This window comes from Cnephaeus nilssonii (genome assembly GCF_951640355.1).
Source record: "Cnephaeus nilssonii genome assembly, chromosome: 6".
Taxonomy (NCBI): domain Eukaryota; kingdom Metazoa; phylum Chordata; class Mammalia; order Chiroptera; family Vespertilionidae; genus Cnephaeus; species Cnephaeus nilssonii.
In genome coordinates, this window is record NC_137077.1 from 106,755,624 (window position 1) to 106,770,759 (window position 15,136).

At 43.8% G+C, this 15,136-nt stretch overlaps 1 protein-coding gene across 6 annotated transcripts in view; it reads right to left on the bottom strand.

Annotated features, from left to right (window-relative positions):
* Nucleotides 1–2,027, bottom strand: part of LOC307101373 (tubulin alpha-8 chain) — a 75,206-nt gene extending 73,179 nt beyond the window's left edge. For 3 of the 6 annotated variants that reach the window (XM_079774254.1, XM_079774252.1, XM_079774257.1), the window contains exon 1: nucleotides 1,406–1,979. In XM_079774254.1, coding sequence (XP_079630380.1) covers nucleotides 1,406–1,635 — 230 coding nt within the window. In that variant the 5' untranslated portion in view covers nucleotides 1,636–1,979. Of the gene's footprint in view, nucleotides 1–1,405 lie in introns of all 6 variants that reach the window. The other 3 variants (XM_079774253.1, XM_079774256.1, XM_079774255.1) reach the window with 3 other exon arrangements.
* Between the last annotated feature and the right edge of the window lie 13,109 nt (nucleotides 2,028–15,136).

Here is a 15,136-nt window from a genome sequence, read left to right on the forward strand (position 1 = left end):
AAACCAACTCAGGTTTAGAAGCGGTCCCCCTCCATTTCCATTCACATCTCCACCCTGGGACTGTTCCTCCCCACCTTCCAATTTAGCAGCCTTTACTTCCATCCTCCCCATTGGTATTCCAAATGTCCTCACAATTACAATTGGGCTAATGGGCCCCAATGTAGAGAAAACTGCCCATTCTCCTAGAAATGAAAAGTTCCTGTAAACCTCCTAGAGGCAAATCAACTCTTACCCAACATCTTTTTAAAAAATATATATTTTTATTGAGTTCAGAGAGGAAGGAAGAGGGAGAGAGAGATGGAAACATCAATGATGAAAGAGAATCATTGATTGGCTGCCTCCTGCATGCCCCCCACTGGGGATGTGCCCACAATCCGGGCATGTGCCCTTGACCAGAATCGAACCTGGGACCCTTCAGTCCACAGGCCGATGCTCTATCCACCGAGCCAAACCGGCTAGGGCCGTGGTCAGCAAACTGCGGCTCGCGAGCTACATGCGGCTCTTTGACCCCTTGAGTGTGGCTCTTCCACAAAATACCACGGCCTGGGCGAGTCTATTTTGAAGAAGTGGCGTTAGAAGAAGTTTAAGTTTAAAAAATTTGGCTCTCAAAAGAAATGTCAATCGTACTGGTGATATTTGGCTCTGTTGACTAATGAGTTTGCCGACCACTGGGCTTGCCCAACATCTTTGTATGCAGGTGTACTTTCCCGTTTGTATGCCAGAAAGAGAAAAGTACACCTGCAACACAGGTGTGCGGGTGGAAAGAGAGCTGGAACTAACAGTTTGTGTGAAGAAATGGGCATGGAGCCTGAGTGTGGTATAGGGAATCTACTGGCCTTAGTGCCAGCCAATGAAGTACCTCCAGGCACCAGGAATCACAGTCTTCGTTTACTGTAACAAGCCCCCATATAACCCCTAAAATCACAACCAGGGCTCCTCAGCTTTGACTATTCTACCCACCACCTAATGTGTTATCTAATCCAATTTTACAACCCACAGAGAAATGATGTCCTCAAGTTCCAGAAGAGGCTAGCAGCATTAGAAAAGGCAGTGGAGGGCAAGGTTTTTCTTTCTCTAGGTTGATTCTTTAATCCAGCTCTTCAGCAGGACCAGAACCCTATTCCCACTCATCAGCCAAGACCAGACGTGAACAACTTAGGGATGCGGAGTGTACCTAGGAAAGGACGGAGCCTGCTTATGGAAATAATTTAATACAATACACATTCTATCTTCCCATCACGCCATCACATTGGAGCAGGGAGCAAAGAATTGGCTAAGCTCTGTTCAGGGGCACAGTTTTCTCTGTAGAATGGGCACATCAGCCTGTTAGAGGCTTCCTGTGTACATTCTGGGAATGACAGGTTCCCGAAATGCTGGTCCCTCCCCAGGCAAGCCCCGCACATACGTGCCCGCCGGCCCGTCAGCCAGGGCGCAGTTGCTCAGGCTCCGGCCGGCTCGCTCGCAGGTGCGCAGCGCCTCCCGGAAGTCCAGGTGCACCACTAAGTGGTCGGCCGCCTCCTCCAGTAGAGCCCCGGCCGCCGCCGGCGACAGGACGACGCGCACCGTTTCGCTGCTGCTTAGGGCACCCCCGGCCCCCCTAAGTGGGGCTGCAGCTGTCGACGGGTCACTCTTCATAGCAGCCTGGTTCGAGGCCTGTCTCCACAGACGTCCACGGGGCCCCGCCCCGGGCTCCAGGAGAGCCCTATTCGGCCCGGGAGAAGTGGGCAGTCCCCAGAGCCTGGTCCACCACCCTCCCCGAGGCCCAGTCCTGGACAGGAAAAGAAAGGGGCGATTTCTAAGGCTACGGCTGGGCTCGCCCGGCACCTGGGGAACCAGTTTCCATCGCTGTGCAGAACGGCTGCGTGCCTCAGTACCTGGCCTAGCTTCTCGGTCCCCACAACGTGTACGGATGCACCTGAGCCCAGGGAGAGTGCGAGCCTACGCTCCTTCCGAAGGTAGAGCCACTCACCCAAGGAATAAACGTTGTGTTTCCTGTTCTCGCGGCTTTGCAGCATGGTTTTGGCGGTGCGCGGGCCTCTGGGAGTTGTAGTTTTCCGGCCCTCGGCTCTAGCTCTAGTAATGCAAATGGGCAGATTCGGACTACAACCACCAGCATGCCGCGCCCCAAAACTGGCTCTGTCCCAGGAGAAAACAAACTGACAGCAGTGCTTTGAGGCCAGGAATATCAAAGGTGAGGTTATGTTCAGAGATGAGTTGGCCCTCTTACAGACCTAGAAGAGGCCAGACAGAAGAAATTCCGGTAAGGAAATAGAGCTAATGCACTCTTCTCAGCATCGGTAGGAATAGCAATTAGGGCAGACCAGGAAAGGCACTGAAAGGAAACAACAGCTTGTACCGCCTTTCCAGGCTCAGCTCACTTTTATCCAGTACTTGAGTGCCTGGCACTATGCTAAGCACTTTGCCTGCAAACTTATTTAGTTCTTCCTGTGAATGAAAGAAGCCACCTGCTAACCTGACAAGCTCAGGGGAGGCCTGTGTGGCAGTCTTGAAAACTCAGAGACCTAAAATAACCACAAAAGATGGTCTGAAAATTAAATATTTAACTACAAACAGGTTATAGTGGGCAGTCATGTCCTAGGCCGATATTTTCCCTGACAAAGATCAACTTAGATCTTTCCTGAGCCCATTTGCCTTTTTGCCTCTAAGATAACATATCTGTGAGATGTCTGGGTAACTTGTAACTTCCTTCTTTTGCTGGAGCCCCTGGGGCACAACCAAATGTAGTGGGCGCCAGGACAGATGCCTCAAATTCCTTCATTATCATGTTAATTGTTCCTGTACCCACCTAAGTATGTGTCCATCATTTTACTTTTTATTCAATCCCAGGGGTTTCCCACCGTTTGACTTTACTCCACCTCCTTAATCCGTCACCAATGAATTTCATGTAGCCCACCTATGTCCCTCCTTTGATGGCAATGTATAAATACAGATGTAACCCGCCATTCTTTGGAGCATTATCTCAATTCATTGAGGTTCTGCTTCCCGGCATATGTCGACAGTTTGGCTCAAATAAACTCACTAAAATTCTTTATAGGTTTCAATGGTGTTTTTTTTTTTCGTTAACATTACTTGGCGTAGTCGTGGCAGGATTCCAAAGAAAACTCACCCGGGATCATCCCTTGGACTTGGACTTGGAGCTAGGATCCAGCAAAGGGCCCGTTGAGCCCACCGGTTCTCCGCCCATTGGGTGAATGTGGGTGAGTTGTCTCTTGGATCCAGGACCTTCCCTTGCTTTGGTAGAGGGTCTGACTTTATTTGAGCTGTGTTTTAAAATCCTCGAGGTGGAACCAGGGTTGACAGAACCCCAGGTTAAGGGTTGGCAGAACCCAGGTTAAGGCGGGACTGGAGGAAAAAAATGGGTGGCTGGTTTTGATTTTGGCTTTTCAATTGGAATTGCTGAGAGTCTGAGCAAAAATAACCTTCACCGTATAAATGAGCTGAACTCATTCAGCTCTGAAGATAAAGGGGCAACACTTTTTTATTTTTAAAGAATAGTCCGATTCTGAGGTGTTCTTAGGTGACTAAGAATTTTGTGGAAGTGTCAGAAATGCAGGAGCCCCATCTGGAAGTTCTGACGCAACTGTAATTAACTAAATGGCTTTTCTAGGGGGCCACCATAAAGGCTTGGTCTGCCCGGGCCCCAAAACATTTTTGTGGTTTTAGACAGCTGGGAGAGAAACTGAGGCCACATTTGACCTACTACATAACATATCTAAAGTTTGCTCAGACTACAGATATCCAAAAAATAAAAAATTTAACATGGGAAATTGTGCCTCCAAGGCTAGAAGCTCCCAAGACCCCAGCCCTCATTTAATACTCCTGATAAGAAGCCTTTACTTGCAAGTACTTTATAGAAATGAGAAGATTTAACTAGAAAATATTAACTGAGGAATGGCCAGAAAAAAAAAATGCAGTTTGTTTGGGGTACCTATGCTAATATTTTGCATGCAGGAATTTAAAAAAATGCCGGCTCTGAAATTAAAGTGAATGAGTATATGGGAAGCGTATCTTGATTTGGAAACTAGAAGCTTCTAAGAAAAAATTTTCTTCCAATAAGATGGAAATTAATAAGAAAGATTTTCAGAGACTGTCTCAGAACTATTCTGAAGTTAACAAATGTCTACAGCCATTTTTGAATAGTCCTTTGGGAATATACTGAAATTCTAGAGAGGGGCAGTTCCCGAACCGGGGACAAAAGACACTGCTTCAGTAATTTTAATGCTAGACATTCTCTGGTGTAAATTCTTAGTGTGTTTTCTGCGCGCCTATATAAGAGTGTTGATGTTCTTGTGTCTCTTTGTTGTTGTTTAATTTGTTGAAAGAAGAGGCAAGTCCCACTTTGGGGAAGCCTAGTTGTGTGTGGTGGGGTTGAAAGCATGAGAGAGATTGCAAGACCGTCCCAGCAGCTGCCAAGAATTCTTCATCTTGGGGGCTCTTCTTGCTCTCCCTCTCAGGGTTCAGCCTCCAGAAACAGCTAGTGAGATTTTTGTCTGTTTGTCTGAAATATAATTGTGGCTGTCTATCTTTTAGGGATTTCGGTTTGCTCTTTCCTTATTTGTTGTGAGAATAAACAAATAATCTTCTCTGTCAAAGAATAGTTTAGACAGCCTCCATTTTGGACTGTGATTTGGCAGCCGCCATGTTGGCCGCATGGTTTGCTTCTCCCCTTGAAAGAGCAAGGGCCAACCCCTCCCTTTGAATTAGCCAATTGGGAAAGACCATGTGCCTGAGCTCCAATCAAGAGCAAGGACAGGTCACGTGCGTTGTTAAGGCACTCTGCTTCAGAAAGAAACTTGCAAAGATTCTCAGAGCCAAGTTCAAACAGGAAACTTTAGGAGGGTAGCATGTGTCCAGTCAGGGACACTGGCAAGCCAAGAGTCATGATTCCCTGTGGGGCGTTTGCCAGTGATACTCTGGGTATTTGCGTTTCACATATTGGGAGTTTATGTATTATTTTCAATGCTCAATACACTGCTTGCAATAAGCCATGTGCCTCATTTTAAACTCTTACATATTATTCTTTATATGTTGAAATTATAATTGAATCTAAAGGTATACAAATTTTATATTATTCTCTATGTCATTTTACAGGGATTATTACTTACCAAGAAGTTGTTGTGTTGGAATGTTATATTTTATAGAAAAGCAAAGTTTTTATCAAATCTATAACCATGCCACTTTTAAATTTTTGTCATTTGTGGACAGCTTTATTCTGATGCATTTGTAGGTATATATGTCTAGAAAAATCCATGAAAAGGACTCGGATTTACTCCTACTTGCAGGCTTCTAAGCAGGTCATATTTTGAACTGGATGAAGATTTATAGAACTTCAAGGAATGAATAAACAAAAACAACTATGGGACTAAATGAATTGAGGATAATTATTCTTATGATTCTATTTAAAATATTGTTGACTCTTAAATCTTTTGTTTCCCGAATATAGGGAAAAGTAAAGAGCAGACATTCTGCATTGTAGGAACTAACAAATTGTTAACAGATTCATTTCACAGTGCGCTCCCGGGAGACGAAGGTTTCAAAGATCATGGCTTACAACCAGGAGATTTGGTCTCTTGGAAAAGACACCAAATAAAAGACTCTCTCCAACCTCATTGAAGGGGACCTTACCAGATATCACTAACCCATGTGCAGCTAAACTTAAAGGAGTTAGCTCATGAATTCACATTTCTCATTTAAGAAAGGCATCTGACTGTGAATGGACGTCTACTCCCATCTCTGACACTATCTCCGTCTGCAGCAGAGATCACAGACTTTTCAAGGACGAGAAGTCGCTGACCACGGAGGCAGACAGCTATCCCAAGATGACGTCAACAAGGCCTGTATACTCATAAACTGATATTGCTTGTTTTTATATCATCTGATTGATATTGATTGAATGTACATAAAATGATTTTCATATTATTATTATCCTTATGGTTCCCTAGTGGAAATAATGTCTACCTCCCCAAACCTCTTTCTTTATTAGATATGAAAAATTTAACTTAGATACCTGCTAACCTTTCCTTCCTACTACACAATGATGTTCTGGTTATCAGGTATGATAGTGAAATTAATGCCTTGTTAGCCACACATTGGTCTTCTCCTATCAATATAAGCTTTGGTGGTTGTTGTTGTTTTCTGGCTCTATCTATTATAAAGGACCCACCTTAGGCAAATACCTCCAAGAATATCTCCCTGATAATTCCACTGGTAGAATTGTATATGGATGTAATCTAGATGAATATTGTATGGCTATAGAGATGGGTGATGAATAGCTAAGAAAAACACCTGGATATGATGGCCAAAGGCTTGCAGCAGCCTGTCCTATCTGTCATAGCATATCATGTCCTCAGACTCACCAGCCATGCTCTTGTGGCTGGATGTCTGTGAAACAAGAAAGAAATCAATGGATCCCATTTCAGAAATTATTGGGGTCACTTGGTGGGTAGATATGTTTATAATTACCCCACCGTCCTTGTGTCCTGGACGTTTGAGGAGCCCTATAAATACTCAAACTCTAGCTCATTTGGGAGTCCCCTTCACCCATTTAACTATGGCATGGGAAACTCAACATTTTTGGCTCCACTCAGTATACCCTAACTGCTCCCAAGCCATAGCCACCCAATGGCAACAACATTTCTGGTGGATCCAACAACATTGGTCTCCCTAAAAGAAGCAAAAGAGGAATACTTGAATTTCATGTAGCCCACCTATGTCCCTCCTTTGATGGCAATATATAAATACAGATGTAACCCGCCATTCCTCGGAGCATTATTTCAATTCATTGAGGTTCTGCTTCCCGGCATATGTCGACAGTTTGGCTCAAATAAACTCACTAAAATTCTTTACAGGTTTCAATGGTTTTTTTTTCGTTAACATTCCCTCAGAACAATGGTTATCTCTACTTTACAGGAGATGAAATTGGAGCTTATTTAAATAATTTGCTCAAGTTACACAATTAGTGACAAAAATGTCATCAATCCATGGCTCTTTTGGCTTAAAGGCACATATTTAAGCACTAGTCTGTTCTGCAGGATGAATAAATCTATGCTTTCTATTTAGGGAATTCACGTTCATCACACAAGCAAGTTATACAAAGCTTAAGCCTTCATTGTGTCACATAAAATAAGAGATACTGTGTGTAATGCAATTTATAATAAAGTTCCAGAGCAGAGCAAGTATTCAATAAATTATAGCTGTAATAATTATTATTAAACAATTTTACACAGATATGTAAAATCACACTTGTTTATATTCTGTACTTCACTCAAACTTTGCCCTGCCTCTAAACTTCATAATAAGCCCTCTCTGCTTTAATTTCTCCCCAGTTTCTTACCTTTTGAACTCTCTCCAAACTTCTCTGGAATTCTTTTGAAACAAGAGGAATATAGGTAGGCTTAGGGAATTTTTAGAATTGGGGTCCATGGAAAAAATCATAGAGCTATAGATTGGGAGAAGATATATCTCCATAACACAAGGAAGCCAGCTGCAGTTACATTTCCATAAGACAAGGAAGCAGCAGGTACATTTCCATAACACAAGAAAGCCAGGTGCAGGGAGCAGCAACAGTTGCATTTACATAAGACAAGAGAGCAGGAATTACCGTATAAGACGACCCCAACTTTTCCAGTTAAAATATAGAGTTTGGGATATACCCACCCTATAAGATGACACCTGACGTATAAGACAACCCCCGACTTTTGAGAAGATTTTCCTGGGTTAAAAAGTCGTCTTATACGCTGGAAAATACGGTAGCCAAAAAAAAAGGTCTATATTTACAAAATAAAGAAGAAGGAAGAAAGCCGAGAAAGAAAAGAACAATGAGGAAGGAGGGCATCACATGTCCCATGTGGTTGACCTTTGAGTTCAGAAGTTGCTATAGTGACCGAATAAAAAAGGGGGATAGTGGCCAATCAGAGGGGATATCAGGACACAGGATCTACAGCCTTTATAAACTGTGGAAGAAGGGACGGGGTGGGACACTTTTCCACTCCCCACTTGGGAGTCTGTACTTGTTCTTCAATAAATCTCCACCTTTGCTATACTACCCTCTGTCCATGGATTCATTCTTTGACTCTGGTGGACAAAGAATTTGGGTTCCAATCCAAAAATTCCCTATCACTTTCCTCCCCTAGTGATTAGACAGGCCAGGCACAGGGTATCTTCTACATCATACATCTCCTTCCCTTGTCACCAGATTTAGACAGGCCCATTTGCTGGGCTTTCAGTTCTCTATAGAAAGTTCTCATGAAAAACTGAGGCAGAAACATCAAATCCATCAGACTCTAAGGAAAGAGAAGTAAGCACCCTATAACCATGTAAGATGATGAAGTTAGGACTGAATTTATTTCATCTACTGGGTGCTAGGCTCTATTCTAAGAACTGAGGATCCTTCAGTGAACAAATGAGACAAAAATGTCTGACTTTGTGAAATGTACATATAGTGAAAGGAAACAAAAAACAAGCAAGTAAAAATATGCAGTAGTATGTCAGATGATAATTGAAAGATCAGTCAGCAGCCAAAAACCAGGTATTATAGGCTGTCTCGCAAGAGGAGAGCAGCAATCCCTGCAGAGGTGAGCACTCCTTTTGAGGGAAGGAATGGGGGCTTAGGGTACTTGGCGCACGCTGATTGGTGGCTTAATGTATGGTCCATATAAGGTACATAGTTAGGCACTCAGGTATTTAGGGACAAGGGCTTAGGGTATTTGGCAGGTGCTGATTGGTGGTTCAATGTATAGTCCATAAAAGGTACATGGTTAGGCACTCGGGTATTTCCAGTGTGGATGAAAGGGGCCACATGCTGACCTGACAAGCTCAGGGGAGGCCTGCATGATAGTCTTGCAAACTCAGAGACCTAAAGTAATCACAAAGAATGGTCTGAAATTAAACTTTAACTAAACACAGTTATGGTGGGCAGTTATATCCTAGGCTAGTATCTTCCCTGACAAAGATCAACTTAGATCTTTACTGAGCCCATTTGCCTTTTGCCTCTAAGATAACATATCTGTGAGATGTCTGGGTAACTTGTAACTTCCCTTTTTCTGGAGCCCCTGGGGCACAACCAAATGTGATGGGCGCCAGGACAGATACCACAATTCCTTCATTATCATGTTAGTTGTTTCTGCACTCACCTAAGTGTGTGTCCATCATTTTACTTTTTATCCAATCCCAGGTGTTTCCCACCACTTTGCTTTATCCCACCTCCTTAATCCATCACCAGTGAATTTCATGTAACCCACCTATGTCCCACCTTTGATTGCAATGTATAAATACAAATGTAACCCGCCATTCTCCAGAGCATTATCTCAATTCGTTGAGGTTCTGCTTCCCGGCATATGTCGACAGTTTGGCTCAAATAAACTCACAAAAATTCTTTACAGGTTTCAATGGTTTTTTTACATTAACACCAGGCTGCAGGTTATGTCATACTCCACCCACCAGTTTGGGAAAGGGAGGAGGATCTATCATTCCAGGCTTTGGTAGTAGTAAAAAAAATTTGAGAGTCCGGGCAAGGTCAGGGGGGTGAAGGTCCATCTTCCATAGCTGCTTCCTGCTGAGAGGGGATGTCATCAGGGGCATCTACCCAGGATCTCAAAGATTCTGGTGATATAGATGTCCCTGTTCAGAGTTCAAGGCCAGATAGATCTCTCCCACCTTCTGGTTGGCAAACACCTGCATTCTGTTCTGCAAAAAATTAATGAAACAGCGCATGAGACAAGGGCCAAAGAGCAAAATTAAAAGAATAAACACCAGTGGGCCTAATAGTGGGAGGAGCCATGGGGTAAGTGAGCCAAAAATGGCATACCCCCCTTCTAGCTGGTTACATTGTCTTTGGTCAATCCTGTCCTGGAGGGATTAATGTGATCTTTGTCAATTCCTGATTCATTTACAAAGTAGCAGCATTCTTCCCCAAGAAAGACACAGGTACCCCCTTTTTCTGCTGTCAAGAGATCTAAAGCATGCCAGTTCTGTAGGGCTAGCGCTGCTAAGGAGTCTACCTGCCTCTGAAGGGATTCAAGGGAATTGCTAATGATGGAGATATCTTCTGAAAATTCAGCAGACAATTTGTGGTAGAAATGAACAGAGGAGGAAATGTCTTGTACTCCTGTCCCTACTGCAGTGAGAACTCTCGTACCCACTAAGAGGGGAACAAGGGCCGCCCTTTTGTGGCGAGGTCTGAGAAGACCAAGAGAGGATTCGAGTTCTCACTCTGTTCTGATAGAAAGATTGGGGGTTAGGAAGACATAAAGGCAGAACGAGTGTGACAGGTCCTGGGGAACACAGGTGTAGACTGTAGTCCCACAGAGGAGAAAAATACCCGGTGGAGGGCAGGCTAAGGGAGGGAGTAAATTTACAGATTGTGCACAGTAGTAAGGTGTAGGGGTAGCTGAGGTTTCAGAGGTATTTGTTAAACAGGTAGTGTTTTCCGTATTAAAGAGAGAGATGTTGTATAGGGTGCGTTGAGGTTTGGGGTAGGTTAGAGGTCCAGTAGGTTGTGATTGGAGTAGCTATGATGAGAGTTCCAGCCATTGACAGACAAATCCAGCAGGGTATAGAGAAGGAGGGATTGATGTTAGAGAGTGGATGGGAGGTTGTGTTGATGAGGGTGGGTAAGGGAGTAGGCCCAGAGTTCGTGGGGCGAGAGAGAATGTCCTTTAGTGGGGGAGGGATAGGTCGGGGATTAATATAGGTTTTGATAAAAACAATTATACCCCCAGGACCCCTGCCTCCTCCATCTATTCTAATTCCTACTGTCTGAGCCTGGTTCCAGAGTGGGTCTGCTGGGTTTGATATGGTAAAGCTGACAGGATTACACGTAAGGGGGCCACAGTCCAAGGGGGGTCTGAGGTTTACTAACGGACTACGTAAAGCACCAGAGTGGTAGTGAGAAGACTGCCAATATGGACAGTAGAACTCCCCTACATCGTCACAGTCCCCCTGCTGGTGGTATTTCATACATAGATATTTGTGGTCGGTGGCATAGCTCCGATGCCACCCACCACAGTTAGACCACCCTGAGGCCATGACCACATAGGCATCTAAATAGAGTGACAATAGAGGATTTCCCATCCCAGACGGTAGAATTGACGACTCCCTCATCATCCCAAGTCCATTTCACCTGAAAAGACCAAAAACCTTCATTGGTGCATTCATTGGTAGCTGCTGTTGGAGGATTATGGTGAGGAGATAAGGCATATAAAAAGGAATTCAAAAACCTGAGCTTCTTCCGGAGTAAAAAGTCGGAATGGGCTGTGAACCTGTATCTATTTTTTGAAGTTTGCGGCGTATGTTCGGGGCTGATTGGGATATAAAATGGGTGTGTAGAAGAAGGGCTCCCTCTGGGGAAGTGGGGTCTAAGGTGGTAAATTTCTATAGAGGAGAACAGAGGACATAGATGCCATGGCACCAAATGTTAGGTCGTTGAAGGAGAAACGCACAAGGCCAGAGTGGTGAGGGATTACAAATTTATTTGATCATCCATACCAGGTGGCTGAGCCTGGGTGGTTCCAGCACCCAGTGAGGGGAGTCAGTGGCTTTTAAAAGACTTTTTGTGGGATTTTTTTCTTGGCGGAGACTTCTTTATGCATACCCTGAGGGAAGAGAATGGAATGTGGTCACCTCTAGTGAAAAGTGGTCTTCAGCAAAAGGAATGTCCATAGTGAAATGTCCTGAAAAGCCAGTTCCTGGGGGAAGGTTATCAACTCAATTGCTCCATCAAACCTAACATTTAGGAATAAACTTAACCAAGGAGGTAAGAGACCTGTTCTCAGAAAACTACAGGAGGATGAAAAGAGAGAGAAAAATATATAAGCAAGTGGAAGAATGTATACCATGTTCATGAATTGGTAGAATTAACATCATTAAAATATCCATACTATGCAAAGCAATCTATAGATTCCATGCAATCCCTATTAAAATACCAATGGCATATTTCACAGATCTAGACAAACACTCCAAAAATTTATATGGAACCAAAAAAGATCCTGAATAGCAGCAGCAAGCTTGAGAAAGAAAAGCAAACTTGGAGGGATCACAATACTGGATATCAAGTTATACTACAAAACCACTGTAATCAAAACAGCCTGGTACTGGCACAAGAACAGGCGCATAGATCAATGGAACAGAACAGAGAACCCAGATCAACCAAAGGACTTGAATGCATGCATATAAGCCTAACTAATGGACACAGACAACAGGGGGTGAGGGCATGAGTGGGGGGGTGGGAGGGCAATGGGGGATAAGGACACATATGTAATATCTTAATCAATAACAAAATTAAAAAAAAGAACAGAACCCAGAAATTGACCCAAACCATTATGCTCAGTTAATATTTGATATTGGAGGCAAAAGCATACAATGGACTCAAGACAGTCTCTTCAATAAATGGTGTTGGGGAAATTGGACAGGTATATGTAAAAAAAAAAAAAAAAAAAAAAAAAAGAAAGAAGGAAAGAAAGAAAGAAAGAAAGAAAGAAAGAAGCTAGACCACCAACTTATATTATACACAAAATAAATTCAAAATAGATAAAAGACTTAAATGTAAGTTGTAAAACCATAAAAATCCTGGAAGAAAACTTAGGCAGCATAATATCAGACATCTCATATAGCAGAATTTTTACATATAGTTGCCTAGGGGAAGAAAAACAAAGGAAAAATAAACAAATAAAAAGTTTCTGTACAACAAAGGAAACCAGCATCAAAATGAAAAGGGAACCCACTGTATGGGAGAATATTTTTGGCAATGATACATCTGATAAAGGGTTAATTTCCAAAATATATAAAGTACTCATACAACTCAACAAAAGAGACAAACAATACAATTTAAAAAGGGCAGAAGACCTGAATAGGAACTTCAACAAAGCAGACATAAAGATGGCTAAAACACATATGAAAAATGTCAACATCACTAATCATCAGAGAGATGCAAATTAAAATGACAATGAGGTACCACTCCACACCTGCCAGAATGGCTACCATCAATAAGTCAACAAACAACAAGTGCTGGCAAAGATCTGGAGTAAAAGGAACCCTTGTACACTGATGGTGGGAATGCAGGCTATGGAAAACAGTATAGAAGTTCCTAAAAGCAAACAAACAAACAAACAAACAAACAATGGGACTGCCATTTGACCCAGTGACCCCAGTTCTAGACATATATCCTAAGAATCCTGAAACACCAACCAGAAAGAATATATGCATCCCTATGTTCATATGAGCGTTATTTACAATAGCTAAGAGTTGGAAAAAGCCTAAATGCCCATCAGCAGACAAGTGGATAAAAATACTGTGGTACATTTTCACCATAGAGTACTATTCAGCAGTAAAAAAGAAGGATCTCTTACCCTTGAGACAGCATAGAGGTACCTGGAGAGTATTATGCTAAGTGAAATAAGCCATTTAGAGAAATACAAGTACCACATTATCTCACTTATATGTGAAATCTAATGAACAAAATAAACTGATGAACAAAATAGACCTAGAGACATTGAAGCATGCAACAGACTGATGTATTTCAGAGGGCAAGAGATTAACCAAAAAACCTATATTCATACATTCATATATGTATAACCTATGGACACAGACAGTGTGGTGAAGGCCTGGAGAGAGGACGGACCAATGAGAGGAAAAAGGGGACATTCGTAATACTTCCTTTTTAAAAAAAATATATTTTTATTGATTTCAGAGAGGGAAAGAGAGGGAGAGAAAGATGGGAACATCAATGATGAGAGAATCATTGATTGGCTGCTTCCTGCATGCCCCATACTGGGGATTGATCCCGCAACTTTGGCATGTGCCCTGACAGGGAATCGTACTATGACCTCCTGATTCATAGGTTGACACTTAACCACTAAGCCACACCGGGTGGGCTGTAGTAATCCTATCTAATAAAGAGGGAATATGCTAATTGACCATCACACCCTCACAAGATAGCAACACCCACAGCCAACAAGGAGGGGATATGCTAATTGACTGCCATGCCCTCAAAGATGGTGACTCCCATAGCCACAAGATGGCAGCTCCCAGTCCCCTCAGCCCCGCTTGGGCGGCAGGCACACAGCACGACTGGGCCCGCCTCCAGGCAGGTACGGCAGCTCTGCACGCCTGCCTCTGGAGTCCCCCAGTCCCCTCAGCTCCCCAGTCACCCAGGACTGGCCTGAGGCACAGGCAAGCCTCATATGGTGGCTGCCCAGCTGATGCCCAAGGCGCAAGCAAGCCTTGGATGGCAGCTGCCTAGCCGCCCAGGGCCGCCCGAGGCTCAGGTAACCAGGACCAGACAAGGTTTGTGCTGCCAGCAGTGGCAGCAGCAGAGATGTGATGGGGGAGTTGCCTTCCCCTGATTGCCATAGGGAGCAGGCCTAAGCCATCAGTCAGACATCCTTAGTGCTGCCACGGAGGTGGGAGAGGCTCCCACCACCTGCTGCTGCGCTAGCCAGCCATGAGCCCGGCTTCTGGTTGAGTGGCACTCCCCCTGTGGAAGCACACTGACCACCAGGGGACAGCTCCTGCATTGAGCACCTGCCCCCTGGTGGTCAGTGCGTGTCATAGTGACTGGTCGTTCTGCTGTTCGGTTGATTTGCATATTAGCCTTTTATTATATAGGATAGCCAAGAGGAAAAAGCAAACTAAATGGCCATTGATAGAGGAGTGGATGAAGAAAAGTATTTTAATGGAATATTATTCAGACAAAAAGGAGGAACTCTTGTAATTTTCAATGGACCATGAGGGCACTATGCTAAGTGAAATAAGACAGATTAAGATAATGCCATATGATCTCACTTATATGTGGAATCTAAAAACAACTCATAGAATAAAAAATCAGGCAGATAATGGGGCCATGCACCTAAGTGAACAGCAGCAGGACCCCACACACCTGCAGCTGACAGCTGAGGGACCCCATGCTACCACCACAGCCACTCCCTGGGTACAGCGCTAGCTTGGAGAACACTCCATCTTGAAGGGTTTACAAGCTCCTCCTTGGGAGGAGGCTGTGGGAGCAGCAGCGGCTAGGTGCTAAGCCTCACCACCACCCAGACTCACAACAGCCTTTGCCCAAACCCACGTGCACCTCGCCCACGTTGCTTGTGTTCACAGAGGTCACAACACAGACATGCTC